The sequence below is a fragment of the Pan troglodytes genome, chromosome 8 (assembly GCF_028858775.2).
Source record: "Pan troglodytes isolate AG18354 chromosome 8, NHGRI_mPanTro3-v2.0_pri, whole genome shotgun sequence".
NCBI classification, from domain to species: domain Eukaryota; kingdom Metazoa; phylum Chordata; class Mammalia; order Primates; family Hominidae; genus Pan; species Pan troglodytes.
The window spans coordinates 114487437-114506106 of NC_072406.2; the positions used below are offsets into that span (position 1 = coordinate 114487437).

An 18670-nucleotide genomic window follows, 5' to 3' on the forward strand; every position below is an offset into this window, starting at 1 on the left:
GTGGCCCCTGCAGGGTGGAGGTGCTATGGGTGTGTGATACTGTGAAATAGATATTTGGTCTTCACCCCGTTTCCTGGCATAACTCTTAAAATCCTTAGAATCTCCAAAGTGATGTCCTTTAATATATGATTGACTGATAGCTGGCAGCCCCTATGTAGCTGCTGGATGGGGGCTGGTCACCAAAGCAGAATTAAAGGGTTGGGACTTTCAGGCTCAGCCCCCAACCTCCAGGGAGGGAAGAGGGACTGAAGGTTAAGTTGACTGTCCAATGGTTTAATCAACCGTGCCTATGTAAGGAAGCTTCTCTAAGAACCCAAAAGGGCAGGGTTTGGAAAGCTTCCAGAGAGCTGAACATGTAGGCTTACAGGAAGCCAAACGAGTACATCCTTGTGCCAGAGGGTGGTGCACCACAATTCCACGGGGACATCACTCCCGGGCTCTGGACCCTTTCAGACCTCACCCTATGTATGTCTTCATGGCTGGTTATTTGTATCCTTTATAATATTCCCTGTAGTAAACTGGTAAGTGTGTTTCCTTGAGTTCTGTGAGCTACTCTAGCAAACTAGTTGAACCCAAACCCAAGAAGGGGGTCATGCGAAGCCCAATTTGTAGCTGGTCAGTAAGAAATACAGGAAAAACCACCTGGGACTTAACAATTGGCATCAGAAGTGGAGGCAATGACCGGGCACCATGGCACATACCTGTAATCCCAGCACTTTTGGAGGCGAAGCAGAAGGATCCCTTGAGGCCAAGAGTTCAAGACCAACCTGGGCAACATAGCGAGACCCTGTCTCTATTTAAAAAAAAAAAAAAAGCATTTTTGTAAAGAAGTAGAGTACAGTCCTGGGGAATGAGCTCTCAACCTATGGGACCTGGCACTATTTCCAATTAGATAGTGTCAGAATTGAATTGGAGGCCACCCAGCTGGTGTCTACTATAGAGCTGATTGCTTGCCTGGTGTGTGGGGGTTTTCCCACACACACACATTTGGTCACAGAAGTCTTCTGTGTTGATTGTTTTTGAGTGAGAAAATAGAAACACTTTGAAGGTGTTTTCCCCTCTCATGGTGGGATACAAAATGCTGGGTATTAAGCTTTCCCAAGTGAAGCATCCACATCATCTTGGTTTCCACCTCCGCAATGGTGCCTTCCCTTCCCTGGGGCACAGAGAACAGTGTGGCCCTGTTGTACTTCCAGCTGGCCTCCATCACAGAGAGTTAGGAGCACTCACCCCCTGCACTGGGGCCCAGCTGGCAGTGTGATTCTCCAGCACCAGGCTTCCCTTTGCTCAGCACATGCACATGGCTGGGCATTTGGACCTCTGCAACGCCTCCCTCAGTGTAGAAAAAGGCACCTCAGAGTGGGAACAACCTGAAGTGGAAAAATACTGATATGAAACCGGAAGCTCTTAGGCTAATTTCTCCCTCTTCCTTTCCTTCTTCCTGAAGTCCAGGCCATGCCTGGTTTGCATACTAACCAGAAGTCTTGCCCAACCCTGCCCCTGGGAAAATTAGGAGGGGCAGAAAGCTCTATGTGTGTGCAGAAAAGCCTGGATCTACAGCCAGCTAGATACTGGGGCATTTGGCTTCAGCTGTGGTGTCTCTGTTCTCCCATCTGAGCCCCACAAGCTCTGCCTTTGGAAGCTTCCATGTGTTTCCCTATGGGAGAAATAGTGTTGACTGCTGCAAATAAGTCTGAAGGCCATCCTATGAACAAAGAAATAGGACAGCTCTAATGTTCCTTATAAAACCAATCTCAAAAATTAGGAAAGAAGTGGGAACAGGAGTGGGGTGGGGTGCCGTGGCTCATGCCTGTAATCCCAGCACTTTGGGAGACTGAGGCAGGAGGATCGCTTGCCCAGGAGTTCAAGACCATGTATCTGTGGCCTAGCTACTTGGGAAGCTGAGGCAGGAGGAGTGCTTGAGCCTGGGAGGTTGAGGCTGCAGTGAGCTATGATGGTGCCGCTGTACTCCAGCCTGGCAACAGAGCAAGACTCTGTCTCAAAAAAAAAAAAAAGCTGGAGCAATTGCAAACTGGCCGTCTCCCTGCTGGGAAGCAAAGAAAAACATTTGCTGGAAGTTGCATTCTGTTATTAAAAAGTAGCTGAGGCCCGGTGCTGTGGCTCACATCTGTAATCCCAGTACTTTGGGAGGCTGAGGTGGGAGGATCACTTGAGGCCAGGAGTTTGAGATCAGCCTGGGCAACATAGTGAGACCCCCATCTCTATTTTTAAAAATATTTCAAAAATATATTTAAAAAACAAAAGACCATCTGATATGCGTGATTTGTATTATGGACAATCTTGTCTCAGAAAGCAAAGGAAGCTGCAAGAGGAACTAATAAGTAAGCCTTAATCCTGACCAACAAAGAAGAATGGCTTGGTGATGTGGAAGTAACCAAACCTTGGGGAAAAGTAATAACATAGTCTGGAGGGAAATGCTGGTCTTAATGACATCTCCCACCAGAAATCCAGGATAGCAGATAAAGTCAGGAGGAAAGGTAGAGATGGTTCCATGACCTAAGACCCTAACATAGAGCACTGGCATCGCTAGAGCGCCTATATGTGTCAGTACTGAGTGCCTTGCTCAAACATTTTATTTTTATTTAATGTGGGGAGGGGGATTTTTTGTTTTTTGTTTTTTGTTTTTTTCTGAGACAGAGTCTCACTGTGTCACTCAGGCTAGAGTGCAGTGGTGCAATCTTGGCTCACTGCAACCTCCGCCTCCTGGGTTCAAGCAATTCTTGTGCTTCAGCCTCCCAAGAAGCTGGGATTACAGGTGTGCACCACCACAACTGACTAGTGTTTTTGTTTGTTTGTTTGTTTTTAGATAGAGTCTTGCTCTGTCACCCAGGCTGGAGTGCAGTGGCGCGATATCGGCTCACTGCAACCTCCACCACCCGGGTTCAAGCGATTCTCCTGCCTCAGTCTCCTGAGTAGCTGGGATTACAGGTGCGTGCTACCACGTCCAAGTAATTTTTGTAATTTTTGTAAAGATAGGGTTTCACCATGTTGGTCAGGCTGGTCTCGAACTCCTGACCTCATGATCTGCCCGCCTCGGCCTCCCAAAGTGCTAGGATTACAGGCCTGAGCCACCGCAACTGGCACTGGCTAATGTTTTGTACTTTTAGTAGAAATGGGGTTTCACCATGTTGGCCAGGCTGGTCTGAAACTCCTGGCCTCAGGTAACCCACCCACCTTGGCCTCCCGAAGTGCTGGGATTACAGGTGTGAGCCACTGCACCCGGCTGTTTTTGTTTTGTTTTTTGAGATAGGGTCTCCCCCTGTTGCCCAGGCTGGAGTGTAGTGGCACAATCACAGCTCACTGCAGCCTTGACCCCCAGGCTCAAGTGATCCTCCCACCTCAACCTTCAAACAACATTTTAGAGGCATTTTCTCCTCTTACAGATGAGGCTATAGGTTCAGAGGCCAAGTCATGGAATTTAGGGAGCTGGGAATCAAACCCAAGTCAGTGTCACTCTAAACCTTGTGTTATTTGGTATGACACTTTTTCCATTCAGAAGTAGTGATGGTGAGGCCAGGTGCAGTGGCTCACACACGTAATCCCAGCACTTTGGGAGGCTGAGGTGGGCGGATCACCTGAGGTCAGGAGTTTGACACCAGCCTGGCTAATATGGCAAAACCCTATCTCCACTAAAAATACAAAAATAAGCCGGGTGTGGTGGCTCACACCTGTGATCCCAGCACTTTGGGAGGCCGAGGCAGGGGGATCACGAGGTCAGGAGATTGAGACCATCCTGGCTAACACGGTGAAACCTATCTCTACTAAAAATACAAAAAAAAAAAAAATTAGCCGGGCATGGTGGCACACGCCTGTAGTCCCAGCTACTCAGGAGGCTGAGGCAGGAGAATCGCTTGAACCCAGGAGGTGGAGGTTGCAGTGAGCTGAGATTGTGCCACTGCACTCTAGCCTGGACAACAGAGCGAGACTCCCTCTCAAAAAAAAAAAAAAATTAGCCAGGAGTGGTGGTGGGCACCTGTAATCTCAGCTACTCGGGAGGCTGAGGCAGGAGAATCGCTTAAACCTGGGAGGCACAGGTTGCAGTAAGCCGAGATGGCACCACCGCACTCCAGTCTGAGCAAGAGCGTGAGACTCTGTCTCAGAAAAATAAATAAATAAATAAAAGTAGTGGTGGTGGTGGAGGAGGTATAGAAACCCTCCAAAGCTAAACACATTTTCTGTAGCTTCTCATGTGAAATAAAACGCTAAGTACCTGAGGAAACAGGTTATTACCTAGTGAGCTCAGAGTTTAGTAGGAGTTTATAAAAACTGGAAACAGATGCCCACAACCAAGAAAAATATGTGAATTTTCTACACACATAATGATATGAGAAAGAACAAAATATAGAATGAGCTACAATGGGTATTCCTCCCTGCCCCGCCACCAAATAGAAAAAAATACTAGGAACAACAAAAGCTGTGGTTATTGGAGCCATGGGTAATTACCTTTGTTGAGGGCTCACTGGTTGGAAGACAAGTGGCTGTGAATGAGCAGAGTCACTCAGCCCCAGGGCTCCCGTTGAGAGGGGCCTGTAATCCCAGCTACTCAGGAGGGTGAGGCAGGAGAATCGCTTGAACCCGGGAGGCAGAGGTTGCTGTGAGCTAAGATTGTGCCACTGCACTCCAGCCTGGGCAACAGAGTGAGACTGTCTCAAAAAAAAAAAAAAAAAAAAGGCTGGGCACGGCGGCTCACGCCTGTAATCCCAGCACTGTGGCAGGCCGAGGCGGGCAGATCACGAGGTCAGGAGTTCAAGACCAGCCTGACCAACATGGTGGAACCCTGTCTCTACTAAAAATACAAAAATTAGCCGGGCGTGGTGGCGGGCGCCTGTAATCCCAGCTACTCGGGAGGCTGAGGCAGGAGAATCACTTGAAACCGGAAAGCGGAGATTGCAGTGAGCCGAGATGGCGCCGCCGCACTCCAGCCTGGGCAACACAGTGAGACTCTGTCTCAAAAAAATAATAATTAAAGAGAAATAAAAATAAGTAAAAGGAAAAATTCTTGATACCCCCTACAAATCTGCTCCTCTCTCAGTGTGCCCCACATCACTAAAGGACAATTCCATTCTTTTTATGCCAAAACCCCCTCTTTTCTCACATCCTACATCTAATCTTCAGCAAGTCTTGTTACTTCTATCTTGAAATCTATCTAGAATTGCGATTACTTCCCACCACCTTCATCATCCACTAGCACCCAAGCCTCAGCCGCTGTCTATTGGACTCCTGGTCTCCCTCCTTCCTCCTAGGTCCTTGCATTCGATAGTCTTTACACAGCAGCCAAACGGATCCTTTTTTGTTTGTTTGAGACGGTCTCGCTCTGTTGCCCAGGCCGGAGTACAGTGGCACAATCTAGGCTCACTGCAATCTTCACCTCCTGGGCTCATGCAATTCTCTGACCTCAGACTCCTGAGTAGCTGGGAATATAGGTGCATGCCACCACACCCAGCTAATCTTTGCATCTTTTGTAGAGAAAGGGTTTTACCATGTTACCCAGGCTGGTCTCGAACTCATGGGCTCAAGCAATCCTCCTGCCTCGGCCTTTCAAAGTGCTGGGATTACAGGCATGCAGCCCAAATGGATCCTTTTAAGACACATTATACCCCAGCCTGGACAACATAGCAAGACCTTGTCTCTAAAAAAAAAAAAAAAAAACTACAAAATAAAAATTTAGGCTGGGCATGGTGGCTCACACCCATAATCCCAACACCTTGAGAGGTCAATGTGGGCAGGTCACTTGAGCGCAGGAGTTGGATACCAGCCTGGGCAACATGGTGAAACCCATCTCTACAAAAAAATGCAAAAATTAGCTGCACATGGTGGCAGGTGCCTGTGGTCCAAGCTACTCAGGAGGCTAAGGTGGGAGGATCGCTTGAGCCCAAGAGTTTGAGGCCGCAGTGAGCTATGATCACGCCACTGCACACCACCCTGAGTAACAGAATGAGAGCCTCTCTCAAAAAAAAAAAAAAAAAGGATACATTATACAATTTTCACTCCACTGCTCAGAACTCTCTAACGGCTTTCCATCTTGATCAGAACAAAACCCAAAGTTATTACTTTATTCCACCTACTAACCTTCTTGCTGTTCCTCAAATATGCCAAACACTTGTATCAGAGCTTGGCCCTACTGTTCCCTCCACCTGGAACACTCTTCCTCCAGATATTCCCCATGACTCACTCCCTCACTTTTTCAAGTCACTGTTTAATTGTTACCTTATCAGAGAGTCCTGCTTTGACTGATACCTAGAAAGTCCTTGTCACTCTCAATCCCTTACCTACTTAATTTTTCTTTGTAGCACTTATTACCAACTGATATATATCTGTTTGAGTTTTGCCTGCAAGCAGCGGTGTTGTTTAATGGAGTGGGCTCTCACTATTTATCGGTAAATGAATGGAATAAATTAGTGGTGCATCTGCTCTGGGCTAGGCATTGTGCTAGGGCTGGGTGCGGAAACAGATGATCATTAGGATGAAAATTAGTGTAACATGCAATGAAGAAGTTTCTTTCTTTCTTTTTTTTTTGAGATGGAGTCTCACTTTGTTTTCCAGGCTGAAGTGCAGTGGCATGATCTCGGCTCACTGCAACCTCCACCTCCCAGATTCAAACGATTCTCCTGCCTCAGCCTCCCTAGTAGCTGGGACTACAGGCGCCCACCACCACACCCTGCTAATTTTTGTACTTTTAGTAGGGACAGGGTTTCACCATGTTGGCCAGGCTGTTCTCAAACTCCTGACCCCAAATGATCCACCCGCCTTAGCCTCCCAAAGTGCTGGGATTACAGGTGTGAGTCACTGTGCCCAGCCTAACGAAGAGGTTTCTTAAGCCCAGATAGATGAGGCTCTAGCAAGTGACAAGCTATTTTGAGTTAGTTTAAATCTCCAGGCTAACATGCATTAGGAATTGTGGAATCTGACAGAGGGGCACACGAGGGCTCATTATACTATTCTCTCCACTCTTCTTTTTTTGAGACAGCATCTGTCTGTCACCTAGGCTGGATGGAATGCAGTGGCACGAACATGGCTCACAGCAGCCTCAATTTCCTGGGCTCAAGCAATCCTCCCACCTTAGCCTTCCGAGTAGCTGGGACTACAGGCACTCACCATCACATGTGGCTAACTTAAGTAGACATGAGGTCTCCCTATGTTGCCCAGGCTGTTCTCAAACTCCTGAGGTCAAGTGATCTGCCTGCCTCAGCCTCCCAAAGTGAAAATCTTTGTATGTTTGAAATGTTCTCTAATAAAGGTCTTGTTTTGTTCATCTTTAGATAAATTACGCCTTAGACTGTTGTAACTAAAATAGCTCAACCCTTAGGGGTGCTTTTAGAGATGTTGTGGAGACTCAAAGAATCCGTGCTGATTTTGGTGGCAATTTATGAGCACTTTGAAAGGATAGATGTGATCAGTGGTAACCAGCACGGGTTTACTAAGCTAGAGTATACCAAGATGAATTTACTCCATTATACATTTTATTTTTAAATTTTTATTTATTTATTTAGAGACCTAGTTATGAGACAGGCTAATTTTTGTATTTTTGTGGGGAAAAGCAAGAGAGATCAGATTGTTACTGTGTCTGTATAGAAAGAAGTAGACATAGGAGACTCCATTTTGTTCTGTACTAAGAAAAATTCTTCTGCCTTGAGATTCTGTTAATCTATGACCTTACCCCCAACCCCGTGCTCTCTGAAACAAGTGCTGTGTCAAACTCAGGGTTAAATGGATTAAGGGTTGTGCAAGATGTGCTTTGTTAAACAAATGCTTGAAGGCAGCATGCTCCTTAAGAGTCATCACCACTCCCTAATCTCAAGTACCCAGGGACACAAACACTGCGGAAGGCCGCAGGGACCTCTGCCTAGGAAAGCCAGGTATTGTCCAAGGTTTCTCCCCATGTGATAGTCTGAAATATGGCCTCGTGGGAAGGGAAAGACCTGACCGTCCCCCAGCCCGACACCCGTAAAGGGTCTGTGCTGAGGAGGATTAGTAAAAGAGGAAGGAATGCCTCTTGCAGTTGAGACAAGAGGAAGGCATCTGTCTCCTGCCCGTCCCTGGGCAATGGAATGTCTCGGTATAAAACCCGATTGTATGCTCCATCTACTGAGATAGGGAAAAACCGCCTTAGGGCTGGAGGTGGGACATGCAGGCAGCAATACTGCTTTGTAAAGCATTGAGATGTTTATGTGTATGCATATCTAAAAGCACAGCACTTAATCCTTTACCTTGTCTATGATGCAAAGACCTTTGTTTGTCTGCTGACCCTCTCCCCACTATTGTCTTGTGACCATGACACATCCTCCTCTCGGAGAAACACCCACGAATGATCAATAAATACTAAGGGAACTCAGAGGCTGGCGGGATCCTCTATATGCTGAACGCTGGTTCCTCGGGTCCTTTCTCTATACTTTGTCTCTGTGTCTTTTTCTTTTCCAAGTCTCTCGTTCCACCTCACGAGAAACACCCACAGGTGTGGAGGGGCAACCCACCCCTTCAATTTTTTGAGACGGGGTTTCACCATGTTGCCAAGGCTGGTCTCGAACTCCTGGGCTCAAGTGATCCACCAGCCTTGGCTTCCTGAAGTGCTGAAATTACAGGTGTGAGCCACCATGCCCGGCCTTAGTCCATTTTAATTTAAGGTTAGGAATCTGACTTACCAGAGAAACGTAGTAGACAACATATCTGGATTTCAGCAAATTGTTTGGCAGAATCTTATGATATTTGTTTGAGAGGCCCACAGTAAGGTGGAAAGGGCTGCTTTGTTTTATATAAACTTAGGGGAGAAAGCTTCATCCTGGAGTCAACAGATTGGGTTTGAATCCTGGCTCTGTCCCTTTCTAGCTGTGTGTTTGGTTGTTACTCCACCTCTCTGAGCCTTAATTTCTTCATCAGTAAAGGTAATATTCACCTCCTAGGGTTGTTGGGAGGGAGAATAAGAACTTCTAAAGTACCCGAACCTAGCAACTAGGACACTATATTTGCAGGCAAGATGAAGAGGGGTGGGGAAGTAATAGGAAACAGCCCAAATCGAGAGCCATAATAGTCTCTCTTTACTTAGTGCCAGTGCAGGCCTGTGATTCTGTTCTTAAAAACGTCTGGGGCAAGCTGCAGGAAAGACCCGAGATAGCTTATGTTCTACCATAAGCCTAAGGGAGGAGGACTCCAGGCAGGGAGATTACTCATGGCACCTGCTAAGGAGAAACGCTACTGACCAGAGAGAGGTCCAGTCATGTACTCCGTGCTTGGTGAATTTCTGTCCTGACCTCGCTGCCTCTAGAAGTGTTCAGGTGGAAATTGGAAGGTCTATAAGAGGCAATTCGGCAGCATACAGTGGCTCACGTCTGTAATCCAAGCATTTTGGAAGGCCAAAGTAGGAGGATCACTTAAGCCCAGGAGTTTAAGACCAGCCTAGGCAACGTAGTGAGATCCATCTCCACTAAAAATTTTAAAATTCGCCAGGTATGGTGGTGTGCACCTGAGTAGCCCCAGCTACTCAGGAAGAGTCAGAGAATCGGCGCACCCCGGAGTTCGAGGTTGCAGTGAGCCATGATCACGCCACTGTACTCCAGCCTGGGTGACAGAGCAAGACACTGTCTCAAAAACATAAATAAATAAATAAATAGGCCGTGCGCAGTGGCTCACGACTGTAATTCCAACATTTTAGAAGGCAGAGGCCAGCGGATCACCTGAGGTCAGGAGTTCGGGACCAGCCTGACCAACGTGGTGAAACCCCCAACTCTACTAAAAATACATAAATTAGGCGGGCGTGGTGGTGGTCGCCTGTAATCCCAGTTACTCGGTAGGCTGCAGCAGGAGAATGGTTTGAACCCGGGAGGCAGAGGTTGCAGTGAGCCAAAATCCCCTCACTGCATTCCGGCCTGAGACTAAAAAAAAGAGGCGATTTCCCACATCGGTGGAAATTTGAGCTGTTTAAACTCTGGATGTCTTTTTCAGTTCTAATATTCCAGATCTCCTTGGTGGATAAACACTTCATTTCCCTTCTCCTGAGCAGAGCTCCTGAGCCCTGGCCCGCTGGGAACCTGTCACTTCTAAAAAAGTTCGAGGTCCGGACTGTCTCTCCCGGAGCCCTGAGGCTGATGAGACGGAGCGAGAGAGGGGCCCGGGCCGAATGGAGTCTACTCGCGGGCCCAGGGAGGCCGCCAGAGGGCGCCCGGGACCGGCCGCAAGAACAACTTCCTTCCTCTTCCGCTAACTTCCCGGCAGCGCGCCGCTCAGGGTGGGGGCCCCGAGGGCTGGGGCCGTCGGCTTCCCCCTGGGGTTCCCCCGCTTCAGAGAAAGCCAAGCGTTAGGCGCAGCCAAAGCCGAGAGGCAGCGGAAGCTCCCGGCCCGGGGTGGCGCTGGGTCAGCGGGTACCTTCTCGGCGGTCCCCTGGCCGGCCGGACTCGCGCCTGGTGTCCTGTCACCCCGCTCCCCGCCCTGAGTGAGCCTGTCCCCTCTCAGGGGCGCGCCCGAGTCGCTCCGGGTTGGCTGCGCCAGTCCAGAGTTAAACTTTCAGCCAATGAAAAAGGGCGCGAGGCGTGACGCACGGAAACGTCATGGGAATTCCCCCCTCCGGGGGGCCGAGAAGGGGCTTTCCCGGCCCTGAGCCCTGCTGGCCGGCGAGGTGTCGCGACCGGTCCCAGGTGGGTCGGGCGCGGAGAGAAGCCGCAACCAGAGCCGCCGCCACGGTGAGTGGCTGGATTCAGACCCCTGGGTGGCCGGGACAAGAGAAAAGAGGGAGGAGGGCCTTTAGCGGACAGCGCCTGGGGCTGGAGAGCAGCAGCTGCACACAGCCGGAAAGGGCGCGCAGGCGACGACACTCGGATCTACGTCGACACCGTTGTACAAAGATACGCGGACCCGTACGTACACCTGTACCTGTGCTGGCGCACACACGGCAGCGTCCGTGCAGTCGCACTCGCACACACATGCACACGGAGACGTGCCCACCGGTGCACTGGTGCCTGCACCCACACCCTTCACGCACAAACTCAAGATACGCTCACCCGTGTCTGTACAAGACAGGCGCTGACACACACCCACACTGAGAAGCTCGGGATTCGCCTATCTACACACATGCTCGCTTGCACACTCATGTTGACGCCATGGACACACAACATGCAACCAAGCACTACAGCCGAAACACACTTGTGGAGCTGTGATGGAGACACACTCTTGTATTGGGGGGGGGGGAGCGTGCAGAGATCTCCCTGTCGCCTGCGCGCCCAGAGCCGGTGCGGTGTGGGACCAGCTGCTGTTGTGAGGTTTGGGAGAGAGAGAAAAGAGCCCACTCCGAGGAGGAGACACTTTTCCCGCAGCCCCAGAATCGCGTTCTCGGGGCAGAACCCCGGGGCCTCCCACAGGAAAGAGCCCCCGCCTACAGGCTGTTCGAAGGGGAGGCCGTCCGACAGCAGGAATGTCCCCCCAAAAGCCCCCGGGGTTTATCAGCCGTGGCCTCCCTCCTGGCAGAAAATCCCAAGGTTGCTCCAGACCGGGGGAGGGGAGCGGGAGGCGGACTTGGCCCCAGACTGCCAGCCTCCTCCCGGCCGTGAAAGACCCTCCTGTTCCCTGCCCTGGAGGGAGGAGGGGGCTTAACCCCCACCGGGGCTTCCCGGATATTCCTAGCCCTCTGCCCGCTGAAAAGCAGCGGGAGCCCGTAGACTGGCGAGGGCCTCCCGCCCCTCCCGTCGCGAGGGCGGGGCCAGTGGCGTCATTTCCAGGCCCGCCCCCTCCGGCCCCGCCTCCCCTTGGTATTTTCGGGACTTTCCTAAGCTGCTCTAACTTTCCTGCCCCTTCCCCGGCCAAGCCCAACTCCGGATCTCGCTCTCCACCGGATCTCACCCGCCACACCCGGACAGGCGGCTGGAGGAGGTCGGACCCTCCCCCAAATCTGGGCCCCCATCTCCCGCCCACCCCCATTTAGATCTGACCCCCTCCCCCACGCCACTCCTCCCAACTTTAGGCGGGCGTCTAAAATTCTGGGAAGCAGAACCTGGCCGGAGCCACTAGACAGAGCCGGGCCTAGCCCAGAGACATGGAGAGTTGCTACAACCCAGTGAGTCATGCCGCCTGCCCCTGACCCGGCCGGCCGCCCCTCGTGTCTGTCCACCTGTCTGCCCGAGCCCCCTCTGCTGCCTTACACCTGTATGCTCGCAGATGCTCTCAGCCTGCCAGTCTGTCCATCTGTCTGCAACTCTGCCTCCAAAAGGAGCTTTCTCTTGGGTCTGAGGAGGAGGGGGGAGTGACCACTGAGGACTTGGAGATGGGAGGTGGGGCTGTGGGGGGTGCTGAGAGTCGGATGCCACCACCAGTCTGTCTCCAAACCAGGGTCTGGATGGTATTATTGAATATGATGATTTCAAATTGAACTCCTCCATTGTGGAACCCAAGGAGCCAGCCCCAGAAACAGGTCAGCAAGTTCACTAACCTCCCCTAGTCCTAAAGCGGGGGAGGGAGAGCATGTGCCCTCTCTCTGGGGGAGGGGCTGGGAGATCGTGGCTCAGCAAGGTCTCTCTGTCCCCAGCTGATGGCCCCTACCTGGTGATCGTGGAACAGCCTAAGCAGGTGAGTGAGCAAAAGGGAGGGTGTGGAATGGCTTCAGCTTTGGGGACAAATGGGGTAGTGGTAGCTGGCTGGCCATGGAGGAGCCATTGCCCAAGGAGGCCACAGGGGATTGGATGGTCACTGCTGCTGATCAGAGTGCTGTAGTTGTGGTTCAGGGCTACTACCAGGCACTGCGGTCACTGCTGGCCTGGGTGGTCTTCCCTGATCACAATGCTACTATGCCCTTGGACCTTCAGAGAGGCTTCCGATTTCGATATGGCTGTGAAGGCCCCTCCCATGGAGGACTGCCCGGTGCCTCCAGTGAGAAGGGCCGAAAGACCTATCCCACTGTCAAGGTGAGCCAGGATGGTGCTGGAGGGTGGGCTAAGTGGACAGCATGCCCAAGGCCCTGACTGACAGTCCCTGCCTCTCCTAGATCTGTAACTACGAGGGACCAGCCAAGATCGAGGTGGACCTGGTAACACACAGTGACCCACCTCGTGCTCATGCCCACAGTCTGGTGGGCAAGCAATGCTCGGAGCTGGGGATCTGCGCCGTTTCTGTGGGGCCCAAGGACATGACTGCCCAGTAGGTGCCCTCTACGCCTGGCCCCCACTGGTATGCCCCTGTCTGCCAGTCCCAGGCCCCAGCCTACCTCCATGAGCTTAGCATCTGACCAAGGGGAAAGATGTAGGTTGGCCCCAAACCCAAGGGCCCAAGTAGAAACTCCAATGGCTTCCTTGAGGAAGTAAGGCTGAGCTGAGCCCTGGCAATGGGAAAGGTGCCTCAGGAAGAAAGAACTGCATGGCCAAAGGCCTCCGATTCTCTCTTCTCAGATTTAACAACCTGGGTGTCCTGCATGTGACTAAGAAGAACATGATGGGGACTATGATACAAAAACTTCAGAGGCAGCGGCTCCGCTCTAGGCCCCAGGGCCTTACGGGTATGGCTGCAGGGGGTGGGTCGGGTATGGGTGCAGGGGGTGGGTGGGTCATGGGAGGTGCTCATGGAAGGAGCAGGGAGGGAGAAGCCCAGGGGTCACACATGTACCCACTGCCCAGAGGCCGAGCAGCGGGAGCTGGAGCAAGAGGCCAAAGAACTGAAGAAGGTGATGGATCTGAGTATAGTGCGGCTGCGCTTCTCTGCCTTCCTTAGAGCCAGTGATGGCTCCTTCTCCCTGCCCCTGAAGCCAGTCATCTCCCAGCCCATCCATGACAGCAGTGAGTATCCTGATTGCCTGGGGTGCCAGGCCTGGTGGCAGAGGTGGCATGAGGGGTGACCTCAAGCTGTGCAATCAAACAGACCCAGGTTTCAGAACCTGGCCCTGCCACATATGAGCTGAGTGATCCTGAGCAAGTCATTTCCCCCCCTGAAGCTTCTGTCTTCAGTAAATGCGAATATTGGGTGTTTCCTGCAGCTCCAGGGGTTGCTGAGATAAGGAATACAAAGCCCCCAGCTTCTTAAATGTGGCCTTGGCTATTGCATCATCTCAACTAATCCATATCCCACTCCATAGAATCTCCAGGGGCATCAAACCTGAAGATTTCTCGAATGGACAAGACAGCAGGCTCTGTGCGGGGTGGAGATGAAGTTTATCTGCTTTGTGACAAGGTGCAGAAAGGTGAGACTGGAGCCCACGCTGGGCACCAAGGACATCGAGTATAAGACTGGGGCCAGGGACGCTCTAAGGTAAATGGCCCCAGAGATTCCACCGGGAGCTGTGGCCAAGCTTCCGTTTTCCTTGTAGATGACATTGAGGTTCGGTTCTATGAGGATGATGAGAATGGATGGCAGGCCTTTGGGGACTTCTCTCCCACAGATGTGCATAAACAGGTACCCAGGGCTAGGGCCCGGGTCGGGGGCTAAATTAGGCTAAGGACTCACTGACACCCTGTGTCTCCCTGCACCCCCCAGTATGCCATTGTGTTCCGGACACCCCCCTATCACAAGATGAAGATTGAGCGGCCTGTAACAGTGTTTCTGCAACTGAAACGCAAGCGAGGAGGGGACGTGTCTGATTCCAAACAGTTCACCTATTACCCTCTCGTGGAAGGTGGAGCTGGGCTGAGGACCTCAGGGTGCTGGCGGGGGGCCAGGCTGGGCTAGAAGAAGGTCCCAAGAGCTAGATGTGGGGATGCATGAGCCAAGTCAGAAGTGTGAGGGTCCCAGGAGGTGCTTCCTAGGAGCCGGCCCTGAGGGCTCTTCTGGGAAGGGCCCCTGAGGCATGACACAATAATTGGGCTCAATCTCATTTTCCTCTGCCCCCAGACAAGGAAGAGGTGCAGCGGAAGCGGAGGAAGGCCTTGCCCACCTTCTCCCAGCCCTTCGGGGGTGGCTCCCACATGGGTGGAGGCTCTGGGGGTGCAGCCGGGGGCTACGGAGGAGCTGGAGGAGGTGAGGGGGTACTGATGGAGGGAGGGGTAAAGGTAAGAGAAGCTGTGGAGGAAAAAAATCTGGGGGAGGCCGGGCGTGGTGGCTCACGCCTGTAATCCAGCCCTTTGGGAGGCCAAGGCAGGCGGATTACCTGAGATCAGGAGTTCAAGACCAGCTTGGCCAACAGCGTGAAACCTCGTCTCTACTAAAAATACAAACATTAGCTGGGCATGGTGGCAGGCGCCTGTAATCCCAGCTACTCGGGAGGCTGAGGCAGGAGAATCGCTTGAACCCTGGGAGGTTGCAGTAAGCTGAGATCACACCACTGCACTCCAGGCTGGGCAATAAGAGCGAAACTCCGTCTCAAAAAAAAAAAAAAAAAAAAAATCTGGGAGAGTCATGGCTGGTGCCCGCTTCCCACAGCCCTGCCTGTATCCACAGGTGGCAGCCTCGGTTTCTTCCCCTCCTCCCTGGCCTACAGCCCCTACCAGTCCGGCGCGGGCCCCATGGGCTGCTACCCGGGAGGCGGGGGCGGGGCGCAGATGGCCGCCACGGTGCCCAGCAGGGACTCCGGGGAGGAAGCCGCGGAGCCGAGCGCCCCCTCCAGGACCCCCCAGTGCGAGCCGCAGGCCCCGGAGATGCTGCAGCGAGGTATGGACTCCGGGGCACGGGCGGTCGGGGCGCCGGGGCTGAGGACCTAGCCCTGACCCACGCCCTCTGTGGCCCGTAGCTCGAGAGTACAACGCGCGCCTGTTCGGCCTGGCGCAGCGCAGCGCCCGAGCCCTACTCGACTACGGCGTCACCGCGGACGCGCGCGCGCTGCTGGCGGGACAGCGCCACCTGCTGACGGCGCAGGACGAGAACGGAGACACGTAGGCAACAGAGGGCCTGGCGGACGCGGCGCGGGGTGGGGGCAGGAAAGGGACCGGCACGGAGGCGGGCTCTGCAGTTTTCGGACACGCCAGGCTTCAAGTCCGGCCTCGGTGTTCACAAGCTCTGTTCAAGATGCTTGGTCTCTCCAAACTTCAGTTTGGTCGACCGTGCAAGGGGTACAGTCATAGCACTTACCTACCTCAAAAGGTGCTGCGAAACGTTAAGTGCAGGCGCAGCGATGCCCTGGGCCACGTGCTGGGTTCCATGGGCCCCAGCGAGGGAGACTATGAGGGCGGTGGGGCCTTGAAAGCGAAGGATGCTCTGAGTGGCTGGGCCAGACTCTCGCTCCCCAACCCCCAGACCACTGCACCTAGCCATCATCCACGGGCAGACCAGTGTCATTGAGCAGATAGTCTATGTCATCCACCACGCCCAGGACCTCGGCGTTGTCAACCTCACCAACCACCTGCACCAGGTGCGGGGGCGCCTACTGGGGAGGTGGGAGGGGTTGGAAGGCAAGTGGGTCTCGGGCCTGGCTCACCCTGCTTTCATCCCCAGACGCCCCTGCACCTGGCGGTGATCACGGGGCAGACGAGTGTGGTGAGCTTTCTGCTGCGGGTGGGTGCAGACCCAGCTCTGCTGGATCGGCATGGAGACTCAGCCATGCATCTGGCGCTGCGGGCAGGCGCTGGTGCCCCTGAGCTGCTGCGTGCACTGCTTCAGAGTGGAGCTCCTTCTGTGCCCCAGCTGTTGCATATGCCTGACTTTGAGGGTGAGCTCCCCATCTCACCTGACTAAGGGGGCAGGCGGGGACCAGGGAGGCTATCTGGCCAGTGCCCAGAATGGACTATGAGGTGTCGAGATTGAATGGTCAGGGCTGGCCCAGGGGCTGCCTTAAGGGTCACAGCTGCAGGTTGAGCATCCTGCATCCTTAGGACTGTATCCGGTACACCTGGCGGTCCGAGCCCGAAGCCCTGAGTGCCTGGATCTGCTGGTGGACAGTGGGGCTGAAGTGGAGGCCACAGAGCGGCAGGGGGGACGAACAGCCTTGCATCTAGCCACAGAGATGGAGGAGCTGGGGTTGGTCACCCATCTGGTCACCAAGGTGGGACTGAGGATTGTGGAAGGAGTGGGGCCAAGGGTGGTGGAGGGGCCAAAGATGGTGAAGGGTGGGGGCTGGCCAAGGGGACCATGCTGTGGTGTCAACTCTCGCTGCTCGCACCCCCAGCTCCGGGCCAACGTGAACGCTCGCACCTTTGCGGGAAACACACCCCTGCACCTGGCAGCTGGACTGGGGTACCCGACCCTCACCCGCCTCCTTCTGAAGGCTGGTCAGTCTCACCCTCAGGGGCACTTGAACAGGGTGGGGGGAAGGGAGAGAGGTGCCTCCCAGTCCCCCCACTTTGCAGTCCTTAATGTAGGCCCCCACCATACCTCCCCATGACGGCCTCCCTCTCCCAGGTGCTGACATCCATGCTGAAAACGAGGAGCCCCTGTGCCCACTGCCTTCACCCCCTACCTCTGATAGCGACTCGGACTCTGAAGGGCCTGAGAAGGACACCCGAAGCAGCTTCCGGGGCCACACGCCTCTTGACCTCACTTGCAGCACCAAGGTGAGGCCAGCCCGGGACTAGAAGTGCTCTGAGTGACGGGGTCCAGAGTATCTGGACTTAAAGACACAGGCTTAAGGACGAGGTGGGAGGTAGTCAGAACTGCGGCTGTCTCCCCAGGTGAAGACCTTGCTGCTAAACGCTGCTCAGAACACCATGGAGCCACCCCTGACCCCGCCCAGCCCAGCAGGTGAGAAGCATCAGGCATCCCCAGCCCGACTCCTCTGACTCCTCACAGAGGTCTCTTCTCCTTCAGGACCTCTGAAGGAGGCCTCCCTTTCTCTACCCTCAGCCCCGTCCATCACCCCTCATGGTCCTGTCTGTCGCTTACCTTGGGAGAAAGGCAGTGTTCAGGTGTCCATGTCCCCACCCAACTCTGGAGGTAAATGACATGTCCATATGTGTGTCCCCCTAAGGGCCGGGACTGTCACTTGGTGATACAGCTCTGCAGAACCTGGAGCAGCTGCTAGACGGGCCAGAAGCCCAGGGCAGCTGGGCAGAGCTGGCAGAGCGTCTGGGGCTGCGCAGCCTGGTGGACACGTACCGACAGACAGCCTCACCCAGTGGCAGCCTCCTGCGCAGCTACGAGGTGGGTTGGCCTGTGCCTGCCCCCTCCCCAGCCTCCTTTCCTGATCTGAGTCCAGGTGCCTCCTTGGCCCCAGGGCTCCCGAGCACATACCCTAACCATGACTCAGACCTCATCCCTCTGTCTTCTCAGCTGGCTGGCGGGGACCTGGCAGGTCTACTGGAGGCCCTGTCTGACATGGGCCTAGAGGAGGGAGTGAGGCTGCTGAGGGGTCCAGAGACCCGAGACAAGCTGCCCAGCACAGGTAAAGGGGCCTCCCTGGAAGGTGGATCTGGACTTGGAGGGCCGGAGGCCTGAGGCTTTGACTATCCCATTCCTGTCCCCATTTACCCCCAGCAGAGGTGAAGGAAGACAGTGCGTACGGGAGCCAGTCAGTGGAGCAGGAGGCAGAGAAGCTGGGCCCACCCCCTGAGCCACCAGGAGGGCTCTGCCACGGGCACCCCCAGCCTCAGGTGCACTGACCTGCTGCCTGCCCCCAGCCCCCTTCCCGGACCCCCTGTACAGCGTCCCCACCTATTTCAAATCTTATTTAACACCCCACACCCACCCCTCAGTTGGGACAAATAAAGGATTCTCATGGGAAGGGGAGGACCCCTCCTTCCCAACTTATGGCAGCCCCTGATGTGACTCTTGTCCCTGGAACCAGCTACCCACCCTGCCCACATGCCAGGCATGGTGAGAA

The 18670-nt window shown here is 53.8% G+C and overlaps 1 protein-coding gene across 6 annotated transcripts; it reads left to right on the forward strand.

Annotated features, from left to right (window-relative positions):
• The first annotated feature begins 10188 nt into the window (after window positions 1–10188).
• On the forward strand, window positions 10189–18597 carry NFKB2 (nuclear factor kappa B subunit 2). 6 transcript variants are annotated; one of them, XM_054660453.2, is made up of 23 exons: window positions 10189–10691; window positions 11966–12058; window positions 12331–12412; window positions 12527–12567; window positions 12804–12902; window positions 12983–13134; window positions 13383–13489; window positions 13608–13766; window positions 14063–14167; window positions 14294–14379; window positions 14461–14599; window positions 14815–14940; window positions 15361–15570; window positions 15650–15791; window positions 16153–16267; window positions 16351–16564; window positions 16728–16897; window positions 17021–17123; window positions 17254–17405; window positions 17523–17592; window positions 17819–17991; window positions 18121–18232; window positions 18325–18597. In XM_054660453.2, exons 2-23 carry the CDS (start codon window positions 12038–12040, stop codon window positions 18447–18449), a joined length of 2703 nt encoding a protein of 900 aa, XP_054516428.1. In that variant the 5' UTR covers window positions 10189–10691; window positions 11966–12037; the 3' UTR covers window positions 18450–18597. The 6 variants fall into 6 exon arrangements, with proteins under 6 accessions (XP_054516428.1, XP_016774715.1, XP_063637194.1 ...); XM_016919226.3 differs by having other exon boundaries at window positions 10201–10691; window positions 18328–18597; XM_063781124.1 differs by having other exon boundaries at window positions 10586–10865; window positions 18328–18597.
• The last annotated feature ends 73 nt before the right edge of the window (window positions 18598–18670 follow it).

What these genes read in the sequence shown, in the direction of transcription:
- NFKB2 (XM_054660453.2), top strand. Translation starts at nt 12,038, where the DNA reads ATGGAGAGTTGCTACAACCCA. An exon ending in GGAGCCAGCCCCAGAAACAG is followed by an intron (nt 12,413 to 12,526) that starts GTCAGCAAGTTC and finishes CTCTGTCCCCAG; the next exon opens with CTGATGGCCCCTACCTGGTG. An exon ending in CCCGGAGATGCTGCAGCGAG is followed by an intron (nt 15,571 to 15,649) that starts GTATGGACTCCG and finishes TGTGGCCCGTAG; the next exon opens with CTCGAGAGTACAACGCGCGC.